General features: G+C 39.5%; 1 protein-coding gene across 2 annotated transcripts in view; it reads right to left on the reverse strand.

The window, feature by feature from the left end:
• The window catches only part of CSMD1 (CUB and Sushi multiple domains 1), a 2,045,798-nt gene that overhangs the window by 77,355 nt on the left and 1,951,345 nt on the right, over positions 1-17,098 (reverse strand). For both annotated transcript variants that reach the window (XM_005562521.5, XM_065518732.2), the window contains exons 51-52: positions 10,647-10,841; positions 1,321-1,494 (exon numbers count right to left, since the gene is read on the reverse strand). In XM_005562521.5, coding sequence (XP_005562578.3) covers positions 1,321-1,494; positions 10,647-10,841 — 369 coding nt within the window. The remainder of the gene's footprint in view (positions 1-1,320; positions 1,495-10,646; positions 10,842-17,098) is intronic.

Here is a 17,098-nt window from a genome sequence, read left to right on the forward strand (position 1 = left end):
ACAATTACTAACAGAGATGTGGTACATACTGTTAGACATAAGTGTCTTGGACCACCTAGTTCCCTCCTGGTAGGACTTGATTCCTCAAGAGGACCAAGCTCCAGACAGAAGAGCTAGTCCACACCAAAGCTGCCTAAAGGAGAGTGCTGTTCCATAGCCAGCCAATTTCAGAAGGATATTTAGGAATGCATGGAAACTCCCAGAAGGACTTGTGACTCTCTACATGAAGAAGCATACATAGTCGAAGGAAATGTCATCGTCTACTGAAAACTGTAATGAGGACATCCAACGACAGACACATCTACACACACTCATATATATAACTGTGTTCAATAATATATAATGCACAAAATATATTCAATAATACACTAGAGAGAGCGAGAAAGAGTGAAGAAACCAAGCGGCATTCATGTAAGTCCTGCAGTAGTTTTAAATAAGTAGCTAATGTTTCACAGACAAGTGTGACAACCTCTTTTTGGTGGCTGGTTTTTCTCTAGGGTCACTACCTTCCTTTCATCCTGTTTCTTCAGATTCTCCCAAATGAAAAGAAGAACAGGTTTTGCTATTTGAAGTTTACTGGGCCTGGCTTAGTTCCTGAAGTGATCCTAGCCCATGAGATTCAGAAGCTTAAAGCTTCCAGTTTCTATGGCTTCGAGTGATTAAAAAAAAAAAAAAGAAGAAGAAGAAGAAGAACATGGAGAAGGTTCAGAAGAACCAAAGGCAGGTAAGGTATTTTACAAATGACCAGGAGACCTACTAAGATCACTCTTTAGTAACAGTGGTGCTTTAAACAGCTTATTCAAGATTTTTCATACATTTATTCAAAGCATCTTCCAGTGGAAACATTTTTCAATCCATTTTTTAAAATTATGCAGAATATTTTAAGTTATAAAAAAAGAAGATCAAATTATTGTAGACATGGAATACTTTAAATAATTCACTGTACTTATGTCAATTTGGATGAATATAACTTCAATTCATTGACATAATTAAAGAATTTTTAAAAACATAAAATGTACAATATTTTTGAAATTCATTTTTGTGTGTCCTAAAATCATCATGGCATTTGAGTGTAGGTATATTCAGCACTCTTGTAAGATTGCCTCTGTGGCACATAAGACAATATATTTCATTTATTACTCGGGTTAAAAACAAATCCCTGTAGATATCCAAAGAAAAAAATTACTTTCGGAAGTGCAGCATTTCGACCCTAGGTAGGATTTAAGGCATTATAGCAAGAAGTCATCCGTGTTACACAGCTGTAATCTATTTCTAAGGTTTATTCGAATTAAGTAAGTGCCAGAACATAGATGAATTTACCCAGACATCGAGTTTCGGTGCCACTCCAGAGCCCATTTGCCAAGCACTCTCTGACATGAGATCCCACAAGTGTGTAGCCAGTGTTGCACGTAAATATAGCTGTGGCCCCATAAACTGTCAGCGTTCCAATCTTGTTGCCATTTGGGGGAAAGGAAAGACTTCCACACGAGATAACTAGAAGGAAAAAAACAATAAAGTGAACATCAATTCGGTTATGCAGATTACTCCTGTGCAAAACAAAAACAAACAAAAAACACTACTTTTAGTCTTAATTTTCACTAAGAACATGGTTGAGAGATGTCTGCTTAGGGCTGGATAGACCAGTCACCTAAGAACCTTAATTTTCCATCTTTATACTCCTGAAACAAAAACCTAAAAGCTCAAAGTGGATTCCAAAACATTCTAGATTCTCCAATTACCCATTAATTTTTGTTGTTGCTGTTGAGATGGAGTCTTACTCTGTTGACCAGGTTGGAGTGCAGTGGTGCTATCCTGGCTCACTGCTACCTCTGCCTCCCAGGTTCAAGTGATTCTCCTGCCTCTGCCTCCTGAGTAGCTGCGACTACAGGCGCCCGCCACCACGCCTGGCTAATGTTTGTATTTTTAGTAGAGATAGTGTTTTCCCATGTTGGCCAGGCTGGTCTCAAACTCCTGACCTCAAGTGATCTGCCCACCCCGGCCACCCAAAGTGCTGGGATTACAGGCATGAGCCACTGTGCCTCAACCCATTAATGTTTTTATTTTCATCCTGATAGGTATAGCTGAACCCTTCTTGAAAAAATACACAGTATACAAAGTGTAAATGCAGAAGTGTATTTATCAAACAGTCTATCTCTCTACCTTTCTGTCCATATCAATCCCAAGAATTACATAGTAGTAATTACTAGAAGCCTCATGAGCCTATCAGGAAATAAGGAATACCAATTTTCTTTACCAAAGCCAACCAGCTGGGATAAAGTAGTGTGATATTCACATCTAGGACTTCTGACTGCAATAGCAGTGCTCAGTTTGTTCTTTTAGTTACTTGCATAATTTGTGGGGATCATGAGCTCTGTAAGAATGCTGACTACAAAGGGCATTTGGTGCCTTTCCATAAATTAAAATGTGCATACAAACTAGGCCTTAAGTGGGCATCGATGCAGTGACCCTATGCCCCATGTTTACACCTGCTGTCCCAGCACAGTTATTGATCGTGTCCTTTTTCACCCATGAAAGTACTCCAGTTTGGGAAATAAGTTAATGGTCACCCTTATTATACAGTCTTACTATACCACTGAAATCTCGGCTCTTCAGATCCATAAACACTTGAGCACAGAAGATCCCAGCATCTCAGGGGAGGGAGGAACTCACAAGGTTATCCAGCCCAACCTATCATCAGAGGTGGAATACGTTTTAAACAGGTAAGAATGAAAGTGTTCGAAAAGCTATTCAAAGCAAGTGTTAAGAGTGCGACGTGAGCACTGATGTGTAGGTGCTTCGCTGCGGCCTGCAGTGGCAAACATTGAGTCCTTCCTTATTCACAGTAAACCATAAGAAGCAGTAAAACACAGTGAGGAAGAACACAGATTCTGGCTGCAGGCTACCCAGGGTCAGGCCTGGTTCTGCCAGACATGAGCTAGGGAGCACTGGCCAATTTTCTAAGTCTCTGGGCCCTGTTATGGGTTGATACAGCTCCTATTGCACAGGCTTGTGCATTAGATTCAAACAGAAGCCATCCCTTGCACATAAGCAAGCTCGATCAGGGTTAACAATGAAATTATAAATCAGGACATATTCAGTCAATTGAATCAAAAGTAGAAAAACCTTTAGAGATAATTCAAGTGAGGAAAATAAAATTACGCATGTACCACTAAGACCAGCCCTTTTGTTGTTAATGGAGAGAGTCTTGCTCTGTTGCTCAGGCTAGGGTGCAGTGGTACAACTGTAGCCCCAGCAGCAGCCCTGACCTCCTGGGTTCAAGGGATCCTTCTGCTCAGCCTCCCAAGTAGCTTGGGGCACGGGCACCACCACGCTCAGCCATTTAAAAAAATTTTTTTGTAGAGCTGAGGGTCTCACTGTGTTGTCCAGGCTTGTCTGGAACTCCTGGGCTCAAGTGACCCCTCCCACCTGGGCCTTCCCAAAAGCCCCAGACCTTTTAATTAAGCTGTCTTTACTCCATGATATGATAGCACAACCCAGGCTCTATTTCAAATGTTCAGACAGACACAGCCAGACTCAGTGTTTTCTATGGGGAGCTCTACCAGAAATTGGGAGGTCCAGCTCGAGAGTCCATCACGACCAGCACATTACTGTTACTGAGACAGCCTCCATGGTTGATATGGTTTATTGGTTTTGGTGATTGCTAAACTATTACAGTGTCATACCGCATGCATTTAGTAATATGCTAATATGTTTGCTCTACCAAATGTCAATGAATTCGAGTAGGATTTAGATTTTTACAATTTGTTATGAACTTTTCATTAAGCCTTTTCCCAAACAGTGTGAACTTCTCCTTGAACTATGATATTTAAAGATCCATTTTTAGCAACTTAAGATAATTAGATCTTGTCTTGAAACTTTCATGCTTGTCAGGAAAACGTTAAATAACAATGAGGTATGAGTCGAATTCCTCTTGGAGGTCTCTGCATACCTTCGCCTTCCATGGTAGAGCAGCAAGAACACCTCCCTCTGCTCTTACAGCTGTTTCTATTCTCGAAGCCTCTGTTAAAAACACTCTGGTGACAAAACTATTTTAAGTGTGTCCTCTAACAAGATTCACTCAATTGTAAAGAAGAAGTAATGAAGCAAAATTTTAGCTTTTCAGTAGCTAAACAATAGAATTTCAGACCAAGGGTTTCCTTGTATGGTAGTAAACTCAATGCATTAACACAGATAGCAGCAATAACTCGGAAATCTTGCCTGATTGAAAGGGGGAAAGCCCCTCACTACTAAAAACAGGCTTTGTCATACACCGAAAGGAAAGCCTTATTTTTATGTTGTATTTCCTCTCAAGTTTCTAAAAATGAATTTCTTAAGTCTGCCTTTTTTTTTCATTTCATTAAAAGTGTGTCCATGCTCACAGTCTGCAGTGCTTCCTCTGAACTCTGGGAGCAAGCCTTTGCACACAAAAGACACTTGGCTGACAGCATCCCGAATGCACCTGCAATCCCACAACATCCTGAATGCACCTGTAATCCCACATCCACAACGTGTTTTCTCACTGTCCCTGGGGATTCCAAGCCACTTGCCTCTGTTCCCACAGGAAAGTCTCTTTTGTCTTTCCTTCAATTCTATTATTATATTCATGTTGAAATATATCTACTTAAAAAAAAGTTGTATTGTGACATACCAGTTCTCATACCTATAAGGACAGCACTCCTATCAGAAATGTGAATATTATTTATGAGTGTGATAAATAAACATAAACTCAAGAGTAGGTCTTTTCAAATACATTCTAGCTGAAAAAAAAAAAAAAGCCAAATGAACACTGAGACCTCCACGAAGAATAAACAGCTGGGAATATGTGAGCAGGAAGGGGCTCTTTTCTATGAATAAAAGGCTCAGTGGACTCACAATGGTTGTTTGCAAATACACGAAGGCACTCTGTGTAGACCAGAGTCAGGAATTGTTTTATTAGGCCTAGAGGGATAGAGTCACCATCAATCACTGGATATAAGTCACATAGGAAGCCTCGCTCAAAGTGAAAATGTTCAAACATGAAATCAGCTGTCTCTGGGGCAAAGAGCTGTCACGAGAATTATCTGATGTTAGCTGGGCATTTACTGGTGAGAATAGTATCAAGAAAATTCAACTGTAGGTAGTCCTGAGTGATGTCCGATGTCCACTCCAGCAATGGATCGAAATGACAATGTCGACTCTGTGATTTCCTCAGATATAGATGAAATACATCTGCTGATAAACACAGGCTCCCATAAGTTTAATGATCAATCCAGGCCTGTCTCTAGTAACAAACAGGAGATCTTCAAAGACCAGCCCAGAGACAAAGACAGCCCAGAATTTAGGCTGTGTTCTTTGAATATCTACAATATTACAAAATTCCAGTGTAGCTCACTGAGTCAGTATGTGTGTATAAAATTAAAATGCAAAAATAAGTTTTTGTGATTCATGGATTTCTGTGATACATGTTTTTCTTTTTAGATACGTACAATAAATCAAACAATAAATAAACGTAATAAGAAAAGGAGCCTTCCACTTGTATAAAGACATTGTGCTAGGAAGGTGTGTAGCACCTCTAGATATTACATTTTAATTTTCTATTATTGTTTCTTGAAGGACAGGACTGCAGAGCTCACTGTTTAAGGGTGAGATTATGGTCTCTGTCCATTCACTTGTGGAGACCTGGGTTTTTCTCTAGGGACATATTAGACTACCCTGGAGTTAGAATAACACAAACCCTTCAAAAAGCGGTGAATTTCTCAGCTGATTCCACAGTTGTTATGAATGTGATTAGAAGGTGATCAAGGCTCACCTCTTCATCTGGAGCTACCTGGACAAGCAGACAGGGAAATTCTAACATTTCCAGCTCCTAAGCAAATAAGTGATTGAAAACAAGTAAGTTCTGGTAGATCTTACACCAGGGCCACTTGAAGATGAACCCTGGGGAGTCAAAAAAATAAATAAACAAAAAGGGAAAATGCCTGCTTCTTAGCTGCAGCAATGACTTGGGTGATGCTATCCTTGAAGATTCTGTTGGTCCTGATCCAATACAACGCAGAGAGTGACACTGTGTTTCTTCTGTGAAGAAGCTACCACAGTGTGGAAAATTGGCCTTATAAAAATGTGTCATATGCATTACTTTTAATTAAGAAATTAAACTATGTTTTAATTTCCTGGGGTTTACCACACACTTATTTAATAGTAAATTATACTATCACCAGGATTCATGGTGTGGTGTGTGTGTGCTGGCAAAGTAGGAAACGTGATAGATAAATGTAATTTAAGCATAGCATGAAATTAAAATGTGTTACAGCAAAAATGCAGTAATGTGTTTATTGATTTGTTTTTCTTACAGATCTCAGAAAATAATGTTTACATTTTAACTTTTTTTTTGGGGGGGTGTGGGGCAGGGACAGAGTATTGCTCTGTCACCCAGGCTAGATTGCAGTGGTGTGACCTCAGCTCATTGCAACCACCACCTCCCGGGTTCAAGCAATTCTCCCGCCACGGCCTCCCAAGTAGCTGGGATTACAGGTGCATGCCACCACACCGGGCTAATTTTTGTATTTTTCAGTAGAGACAGGGTTTCACCATGTTGGCCAGGCTTGTCTCAAACTCCTGACCTCAGGTAATCCACTCGCCTTGGCCTCCAAAAGTGTTGGGCGTGAGTGAGCCACCACGCCCAGCCTACATTTTAAGTTTTTAAAAATTGTGTTTTTCACTTTCTTTTGGGGGAGCAAAGTTTTAAAGGTGGTGTAATTCTCACTACTATATTGCCTGTGTTTTCTCTGATATTATTAAGTGACTTTCAAGAGAGTAGATGGTTATCATATCGAGGAACTCAATATTTGTCTCAAGTAAATAAAATCAATAATATTGAATATTGCACTAAAGCTGGTTGTGAACAATACATAGATAATGACACCAGTACTCATGAAAATCCGTGTTGGAGGGAAACATGAGACAACTGCTGTTTGTACTGTTCCCTCCACTGCTTTGTGTACTGCCTGCCTGTGCCTTAGGTACACATGCCCTAAAACTGTGTATTTTGTGGTGTTATTCTGAAACAGCTCTTCTAAAAATAAGATCCAAGAACTCCCGGACATCTCTGATATTATTTTAGTGGTCAACAAGCATCCCCCTTTCCAATGACTACAGTAGCAACCATCAATATATTTTATTTTACATATCTCCACCAAAACAACAAATTTTGACAAAGTTAGTGCAAAAGGTGCTATGAGAATCCAGCCATCCTCTATTAAGCCACACATTAAGGAGCTTTGAAAACTTTTAAAATGATGACACTCTTCACATTAATTTTTGCTTTGTTTGAAAATGAATCCTTATTCATAAAAATGTGTTATATAAGCATGTAATTGACATGTTATTTTAAATACACATGTAAAATTATATCCGTTTTAGTGTAAATAAATTCACAAATGAATATTTTAAAATAATAGTAGTTTTTAATGTATGATATAGTTATAAAAAGGTCTTTGGGGTCTAGTGGTAGGCAGAATTCAAAGGTGGTCCCTCCGTGTCCCACCCCTGAGCCAAGACATCTCCTCAGATCCTCTCCCACTGAGTGAGGGCAGAACTCTGAGTACGTTAGGAATCAGCTGACTTTGAGTTAATAGAAAATGAGATGCTCTGGATGGGAACAGCCTGGTGAGGGGAGCCCTTATCAGGGACTAAGTCCTTCCTGAAGTCAGAGAGATTGGACTTAGGAGAGGGCCTGGTGGGGTGGGGGACACAGGGCCAGGAGCTTAGTACTTCCCCATGATCAGCAGCAATAACATAAGGCCCTCAGCCACGTGCCACAGGACATGGACTCTGACCAGGAGCCAGACTTGGGAAGCTGATCTGAACCTCACTGGACCCCACTGGGCCTCACTGGACCTCACTGGACTTCACTGGACCTCACTGGACCCCACTGGGCCTCACTGGGCCTCCGTCCCTGTCAACACCTGAACGCAGTCCTGTGAGACCATGAGTGGAGGATCTGGCCAAAATGTGCCAGGTATCTGAGCCCAGAAGCTGGGCTGTAGCCAATCTGTGCTATCGTGAGGCCCTTACCGTATGGTAACTGGTTACACAGCAATCAATAACTAACACAGGTCCTCAAATTTTAAAAATAAAAATTTTATGAAAACCTCCGAGAACAGTTGCTTTCAAAGAGGCTGGGCTATCCCCTCCATAGAGGGTCTGCTGAATGACCTTGGTAAAGGGGTTTCTAGACTTCTGTACTCTGATGTCATTTCCAAAACATTGAGGCAAGAGAGATGAAGAGGAGAAGGGGGCCACTAAGGCTTGTAAAGTTTTAACCAGCATCCCAATTTAAACCAAAAGTCATATACTACGGCATCTAAGACAGCACACTTATGCTCAAAAAAGAGAAAAAAAGATTGACAAGCCCTGTATTAGTATAATTTTTTTTTTAAAAAAAGTCAGTAGACATAAGAATAAATTGACAATATCAATATCAAGCCTTTTGGGAGGAAAAAAATAAAGACAAGCAGAAAATTTCAGCTTGGTCACAGAAGTAACGATAAACTCCATGTCAACTTTCCGCAGCTCACCGACCCTGTGCACGGCACACTGCCTTCCCTGGTGTGGATCTGGTTCTCTGATACCACTCTCCACCAGAAGACACCAGGGCTTTTTGGAGAACAAAGCGTTTGGGTAAGAAAAATTCCAGATAACCACAGAACATCCTGTTTTCATGAGAAAATAAGGACCATTTCAGAGACGTTAAAGCTGCGTGAAAGGGACTCCCTCGGCCAAAGTGTCACAACCTGAGCTACAAACATTAATAAAATCGTTTTTTTAAAAGTCAGCAATGATTTCAGCTGGAATCCGGTGACTCTGGAAAATGCCACATGTCCATGATGACATTCAAGAGACAAACAGCAAAGTGTGATAGAACAGTTCGTGCCCAGCCCGCGAGTCAGCAAGCAGCTGACAATTTTCAAAACAAATGTGTGGCCCGAGACAACCAGACATGTGACAATAAATGATGGCTGGGGGTTGTGTCTGGACTGCACTCCGTGTCAGAAGCACCAGAATACAGTCAAGAAAACTAGAGGCAGGAAAACAGACTTGCCAGAATTTCAGAGGCTGGAGGCAGAAACACTTCAAGGACAGCAGAACTCCAACTTTGCTTTCTTTCCCCAAATGAGGTCAATGCCTTGCTACTAACGAGCGTAGTTCAGGAATGAGGATTTTCTTAACATTCCCTTAAATAGAAGGCTCTTCACTGTATGTGAAAATTCTTCTCGAAGGCTGATTGAGCCGTGAGCACAGAAGATTGTCACACAGCAAATACCATTTGGCATGACCCTGCTCTGGGTAGACAGGGATACCGTAGCTGGGCATCCCTGGGAAACTGGGGAGACAAGAAAAGGCTGTACTGGGCTGTTGCAGCCGCAGAAGCCCCGTATAAAACCCCACCTCTAAGAAGTTAATAAGTGTCTGTTTTTAAGATCCCATTTCTGGTTTGAAATCGACAAAATGATGTTCGCGGGAAGAGTCTAAAGTAGGCAAAAGTTTAGTGTTCCTGACTCCTTCTCCTAATCTCTCCTTACTGGTGCTAATGTCGGAATCTCCAGGTGATAAATTGACTTCTAAGGATGAATACATCTGTGCATGACTGGCAAGAATGTGGGGAAGGGCAGCATTTCCTAAGCGGCAAAGGTGTGATAAAGAGGAACGGCCCCGCAAACTCAGTGACCAGGTCATTAACCATCCAAACCAGGACACTGTTCAGAGTGACAAGCAATCATTAATAAACACCTGGAAAACAGGCTTCACGCAGGGCTATCTTGGAGAAACAGGGACCATGTTCATTACGATTATGAAAACTTTGAGCTCCTTGAGGCCAGCAATCCTTCCTGATTTATCTTTGTGTTCCTAGTGAAGAGCTTGTGGTATGTGTTTCATTAAAAGTTTGCTCTACTAAAAGTTGAATTAAAATTATTACCAAAGACAGTTAAACATTCATGCTTTTGTCTTTTTCATTTTTTATTCTGATGTAGTCTTACTAAGCTGTGTATTTTATATATTATAAACTACTTGTTTTTATGCATGATAATTTTCTGTGAACAATCAAGTAAAGACTGTATATTAGATATGTCTGAATCAAAGAGTGCTCTGAACAATACTAGCATTGTTTTATTTTTCTATTTATCTGTATTTAATGTGAAACTCACTCAAAGCTTTAACGGCTTATCTTGTACCTAAGAGAATAATCATCTCCCTTTTGAAGACAGTCATTATTTGCGAACACAGTATCTTCAGCATTAATACTATTTCCCAAGATCTTAATTAGAACTCTTGAATAGCCTGTCTGGCATAAGAGTTATCTTTCTACACATAGGTTTGTACTTGTCTTTGAGCTGATTTGAAATACAGTTGGAAAAATACAATCATTAACAAGGAAAAGACAACATCAAATGTCTAATCCAGCAGCAATGTGGTTTCAGTATGTCACATGACAATACGTATGTCACTATAAGTATGTCACATTGTAATGAAAAGACAGGCCATTTGTGCTTTTGATCTATAGGACTATGACAGATGATAGCTCCACTAGAGAAGCTCAGTGTTGACAGCAGCCATCCAGAATAATCCAGGATGCCGTGTCTTTCGGGGGTGCATCCCTCATCACTTACCTCGACAGCCTGGCCTCTCGTCTCCTATGTTCCACGTCCCATTGGCCTGGCACTGCGCGAGCCTCCGGCCCTCTAAGTAGTAACCAGGACTGCAGCTCAGCAATACTTGAGCGCCATACTCATTCAAGGATCCTGAAACCAGCCTCCAGATGACATGTTCTGAGAGCTGAGTTTCAATACTGGGGCAAGGGACCGCTGGAACAGAAAGATACATCATATCATCATTTTTCTTTTTTGGAAAAGATCAGACCGTGCTTGCTTTGAATGGCAAGGTCTTCCTCTATGAAACTGATCTTGCTGGGCAAAGTCGATGCCATTACGTATTATCTCAGCGTTTCTCTACCACCCACATAGTCCATCTGGGAATGATCCCTTATGTAAAATGCATTCAATTGCCTCATTACAGATGTCCTGGCAAGTGTGAGGCCAGACTGAACTGTAAAGGGGGTAAATCACTTCCACCGAAGTATATGGCTCATTGGAGTTGATGAAAATTTTCACGAGGGTAATGAGCACATGCAAATAAAAATCTTACATGTAATTTCCCTCAATATCCTATCCTGGGAGGAACTTGGAATAGTAATTGTGTAATTGCAAACCAGTTGGAACACTAATTTTCAGAAAATCAGATGCACTCATTTCTTCAATCCTATGAAACACACATATGTAATATACCTATATATCATTGAATGTAGAAACACACAGAAATACATAGGCACACTGCACTAATACGTTCAGAAAAACGTTTAACAAGTCTTTTTTATTATTATTATACTTTAAGTTCTAGGGTACATGTGCACAGCGTGCAAGTTTGTTACATACATATACATGTGCCATGTTGGTGTGCTGCATCCGTTAACTCGCCCTTTACATTAGGTATATCTCCTAATGCTATCCCTCCCCTCTCTTCCTACACCACGACATGCCCCAGTGTGTGATGTTCCCCACACTGTGTCCAAGTGTTCTCATTGTTCAATTCCCACCTATGGGTGAGAACATGTGGTGTTTGGTTTTCCGTCCTTGTGATAGTTTGCTTAGAATGATAGTTTGCTCAGTTTCCAGCTTCATCCGTGTCCTTACAAAGGACATGAACTCATCCTTTTTTATGGCTGCATAATTCCATGGTGTATATGTGTCACATTTTCTTAATATAGTCTATCATTGATGGACATTTGGGTTGGTTCCAAGTCTTTGCTATTGTGAATAGTGTCACAATAAACACATGTGTGCATGTGTCTTTATAGCAGCATGATTTATAATCCTTTGGGTATATGCCCAGTAATGGGATGGCTGGGTCAAATGGTATTTCTAGTTCTAGATCCTTGAGGAATCACTGCACTGTCTTCCACAATGGATGAACTAGTTTACAGTCCCACCAACAGTTTAACAAGTCTTAAAGGAGACCACCTATTCATATCCTTAGAAAAGGGCCTAGAATACAGTAGTCACTTAAGAAGGAGTAGTAGTAATTGTAATAGTGACAGCAACAGTGCTACTAGTAGTATACTATTACCAGGGTGGACTTCAAGGACTTTGTAAATATACTGAAAATATATGAAAAGTCTGAATTGTATGTGGGTATATATTCTTTGAAAAGTGCAAGATGATTTAAAATAAATTACACAAAATTAGAAACTAGAACCGTTTCTCTAATTATGAAGCTTCGGTAACTATCATTCATTATAATCAATCACCAAGAAAATTGATCAAATTGATTAATTTATTGAGCTGGGAAGAATTAACTGGAGAGACCGTAGTTTTTATCAGAATCATAGTGATATATTTTAAATTCTATTTTTTCTTTTTTTTTTTTGTGACAAAGTCTCGCTCTGTCTCCCAGGCTGCCAGGCTGGAGGGCAGTGGCACGATCTCAGCTGCAACCTCAACCTCCTGGGTTCAAGAGATTCTCCTGCCTCAGCCTCCCAAGTAGCTGGGACTATGGGGACACAGATGCCTGCCACCATGCCCAGCTAATTTTTGCATTTTTAGTAGAAATGGGGTTTCACCACATGGGCCAGGCTGGTCTTGAACTCCTGACCTCAAGTGATCCTCCCACCTTGACCTCTCAAAGTGCTGGGATTACAGGCATGAGCCACTGCACCCAACCTACATTCAAATTCTATACAAGTTTATTATAATTGAGTCAGGCATAACCAAAATGTTACAAACATCTTATTAGTCTTTTCTCAGTGATTTACAAGTGCTATGTGAAAATATATTGAAAAACGCAAGTTTTTTGATATTGCCACAACAGTAACAATGAAGTTTAAAATGTGAAGAAAAATTGCTAATTTAAAAGTAATCCTTAGCTTTATTTCTCTCAAGTATTTTTTAGGTTGAAGCAATTATTCTAAATTTATGTGAACACTCAAATATTTAACCCAATGATAAAAATAATATTTTTCTCCAGCCTAAATACTCTTAGAATTTCTGGCAAAACTATCATTTCTGAAAAGTTCTTAAAAGCTTTAGCCTCATAAATTCATAACTCAACTTGTATCTCACTGCATATTTTAAATAAAATGCATTTAATTTCACCAAAAAACATGCTTCTAGAATTGGTTTTAATAACCTGAACTATCTTTTACAAACTTTATTTCTGCCAAGAATAACTCAGCTTTATTCTTTCTTTTTTTGTTTCTTGTTTCCTTATTGTTGTTTTATACAGACAAGGTCTCGTCATATGGCCCAGGCTGGTCCTGAAGTCTTGGGTCAAGTGGTCCTCATGCTCAGCCTCCCAAAGTTCTTGGATTGCAGGTATGAGCCACTGCGCCCAGCCAAAAATTCCAATTTGGTTCACACAACGGAATCAGAAATTTTCTTTGAGCTGACACCATCTACAGTAGCAATTTCCAAATTCTTCATTATGACCTCTTTCTTCATGAAAATGGTATTTGGTTCAATTTGTAATTATCTTAGGCTACTTTGATTGTTTGCTCACATCTTTTTTTTTTTTTTTTGGCTATGCTATAGGCTCATTTATTGTAAACACTCTCTTTTTGGAATTTTTTTTAGTATAGTGTCTGACAAATTAGACAGTATGTATGTGTGTGTGTGTGTGTGTATATATATATATATATATTATAATTATATGTGTGTATGTTTTGAAAAATAGCCTGCCAAGAAAATATATTGCCACAACAAAAAGAAAGAGAGGAGATAAACATGTATGAGTGGAAATTAGGAGTAAAAAGAAAAGTGAGGACTGAAATAAACATTAATATTAAAGTTCATCTGGTCCTTCGTTAACTGAAGGATGACAGCTGAAGAGTGGAGATTTCCAGAAATTTGTGCAAATTATCATTTTATTTAATATTTTTAAAAAAATGATAGGTAGAGAATATACAAAAAACATTGAGTTTGAATACTCTATGATGCAATTTGAGAGGAGAAATCCCAAATAATATAAACCAAGAGGATGCGAGACCATTTTCCCTAAGGAGTGGTAAAAAAAAAAAAAGGTCCAGTCTTTGTAGTTGCATCTCCATGCACCCCTGCGTTCATACAAAAACAGTGCCAACAGCCCCCACGGAATGGTGGGCCCTGATTTGCTGTGGTCAATAAGGCTATCACAAAGAATGTCCTTTATCTTGGCCCAATAAAATAATGTGGCAAAAATCCGATAACAGAACTGTGACTCTTGTGAGAGGATACTGAATTCAAATAAAAACAGAACATTTTACAACCCCTAAACACCTACCCCAGTCTACCGATTCACATGTCTGTAAGTAGTTTCTAGTCACTCATTATCAGAAGCCTGAACACCATGTCTTCCTGCACTCCCTGTCACACACACTCCCACAAAGGTGTCTACACTCAGCCTCCTGTAACTCACTCCATTTTCTCCTCTTCTGTGCATCCTCAACCTCTACCTTACTTCAGAGTCAAGTGCTTAGTTTTGGTGCAAAACTTCACTTGCACACCCTTAAAAGAATATTTTAAAAAAATTAATCTCTTACATCCTTCATTAAAAATCTAAAATTTTCCTCATAAGTTTAAGTCACTGGCATTACCAGTATATGACATGCAAATTAGGTAAAAGTGCCCTTAAATAAAATACCACTTTTACTCAAGTCCAAGAGAGTAATACCACAGCAAGTTGATACTTCTGAATATTCATTTAAAAGAAACTCAACAAATTTATTTTATTCCTTGTTCTCTTTCAACTATTACTTCTAGGCCACAATTTCTACAAAAAAACCATATCTTAAGATATTTTATTTTGAAAGTTCTTTATGAATAATCTATAACACTTACTGTAGCAAACTTTGATTTTTAAATTTCCTGTGACCACACGGTTTCACAGGTGAAAACATTCTCTTTTAGTTGTGAATTTCCTATTAATATACCATTGATTGAATAAACAATATGATAAAATTGTTGATAATCTATGTTCAACACAAAAGTAATGTTTTATTGGTAAGATACCAATTGATGCTATAGATAAGGCATTTTTGTTGTTCATGCATTACTGATTGTTAGAAAGAGACAAGCTTTAGTATCAATTGTATTGCTATTGTGGACTTCAGACCTCAAGAAAAGTCATGTGTTAAAATAAATTTGGCTCACTGAGAAGGATGGTTAACACAGGAACAGAAAACCAAACACCACATGTTCTCATTTATAAGTGGGAGTTGAACAATGAGAACACATGGACACAGGGAGGGGAACATCACACAACAGGGCCTGTTGGGGGCTGGGGGACAAGGGGAGGGAGAACATTAGGACAAATACTTAATCCACGCGGGGATTTAAAACCTAGATGATGGGTTGATAGGTGCAGCAAACCACCATGGCACATGTATACCTACGTAACAACCTGCACGTTCTGCACATGTATCCCAGAACTTAAAGTAAAATAAAAATAAATAAATAAATACATTTGGCTTAGAGTTGCCTTTGTACTTTGAATTCCTACACAGTGAACTGCAGCCTCACTCAGTACATAACAAACTGCAACTCTACTCAAGAGGATGTCCTTGTAACAAGTCGCTGAGTCTCAGCTAATCACAGCAGCCTTGCTTCAGCCCATCACAGGCCCCAGACTAGTCAGACCATGCCCCAGTCGGGCAGGTGCCCAGCGGTGGCTCCTCCAGCTGCCTCCCCATGTCCCTTCCTTTTTCTATCAGTGCCGCTGCCCACATTGCTGAGTGGATCTCTCCAGACCTTTCCTGGATTTGAAGGCTATCTGATTGATACATCTATTTACTCAAATAAACTCTGCTAAATTTCATGGGCCAAAAGTTTTCTCTTAACAGGTGGAAGAAAAATAGTTGGAATGAAGAAAAAGATTTGATGTGGTTTCTGGCTGATGAAATTGCCCATGGATTTTTTGTCCTTTTTTTAACTGTTTTCCATAGTTTCCAGGTTTTCTACATATCACTAACGGTTAGAGAAAAAGCCAACCAAGAGATCAAAGGGACTTAGGAGTAGTGGCCTGATAAGCACAGACATCATTTTACAGTTAGGCTGAAAAACTAAAAGCTGAGAGGACTTTATTTGTTTACAAGAAAAACTGGAAATACTTACACTAAGTCCTAATGAAAAAAATCCTCTGTCTTGAGGTACAAATATATATGTATACAAACACATTTTATATATAAAAACACATAAATATATGTACATACATAATTTATATGCATATATAAATTTTAATATATACATACCACACATAAATGCAAAAGGTTATAAAAATCAATGCATAATAGTTTAACAAGGGGTTATTTAGGAAAACTAGGATGCTTCTGTTATATTCTTAGTTATTTCTTCCCACAGTATCATACTTAGGAAAAAGTGAAAAGCAAGCAAAAATACAGTCTATAGGGAAATTCTCATTTCATGACATTAAACATTATAGATTAAGGGAATAAGATAAAACTGAGACATATGGAGGATGGTAGAATACATGAAGCTGAAGTTAAGAACTGGAGCAAAAATATGAGTGGAACATCACAGAAGAAAGAAGGCAAAGCGTGAGCCAGGAGCACTGGGGAGAAAGGGAAGGAGGGCCTCGGAAATGGCTTTCCACCGAGCTCCCATTTCTGCCCGGGGACGGCCCTAACACTGAAAGGTGGCTGCAGTGAATACGTACACCTCCCCTAAGACTTAAGACAAAGTGGAGTTACAGTCAGGAGGCAACGCGAAACAGCCTGAGTACCTCTGTGCTGACTTTTTTAAAGAAAACACTTCGTTCTTCCTAACAAAAATATCTTAGCTTGATCTCTCCTGGGCTGTTCCCTGTACCTGCCAGCACTCCCCAGTCACCCACCGCCATAGGCAGACACTGTAGAGCGCAGCTGCTCCCACGGACACACACCTGTTTAAAGAGCTCTTTTCACATTGTGTACGTAATCCTGTAAGTAATTTTACTCTACGTGGATCCTCACTCACAACACTGAGACAGGAGAGGAGGGTGTCACTAGTTTTTGTATTTATTTGCGAGTTACAGAGGA

Source organism: Macaca fascicularis, chromosome 8 (genome assembly GCF_037993035.2).
Source record: "Macaca fascicularis isolate 582-1 chromosome 8, T2T-MFA8v1.1".
NCBI classification, from domain to species: Eukaryota; Metazoa; Chordata; class Mammalia; order Primates; family Cercopithecidae; genus Macaca; species Macaca fascicularis.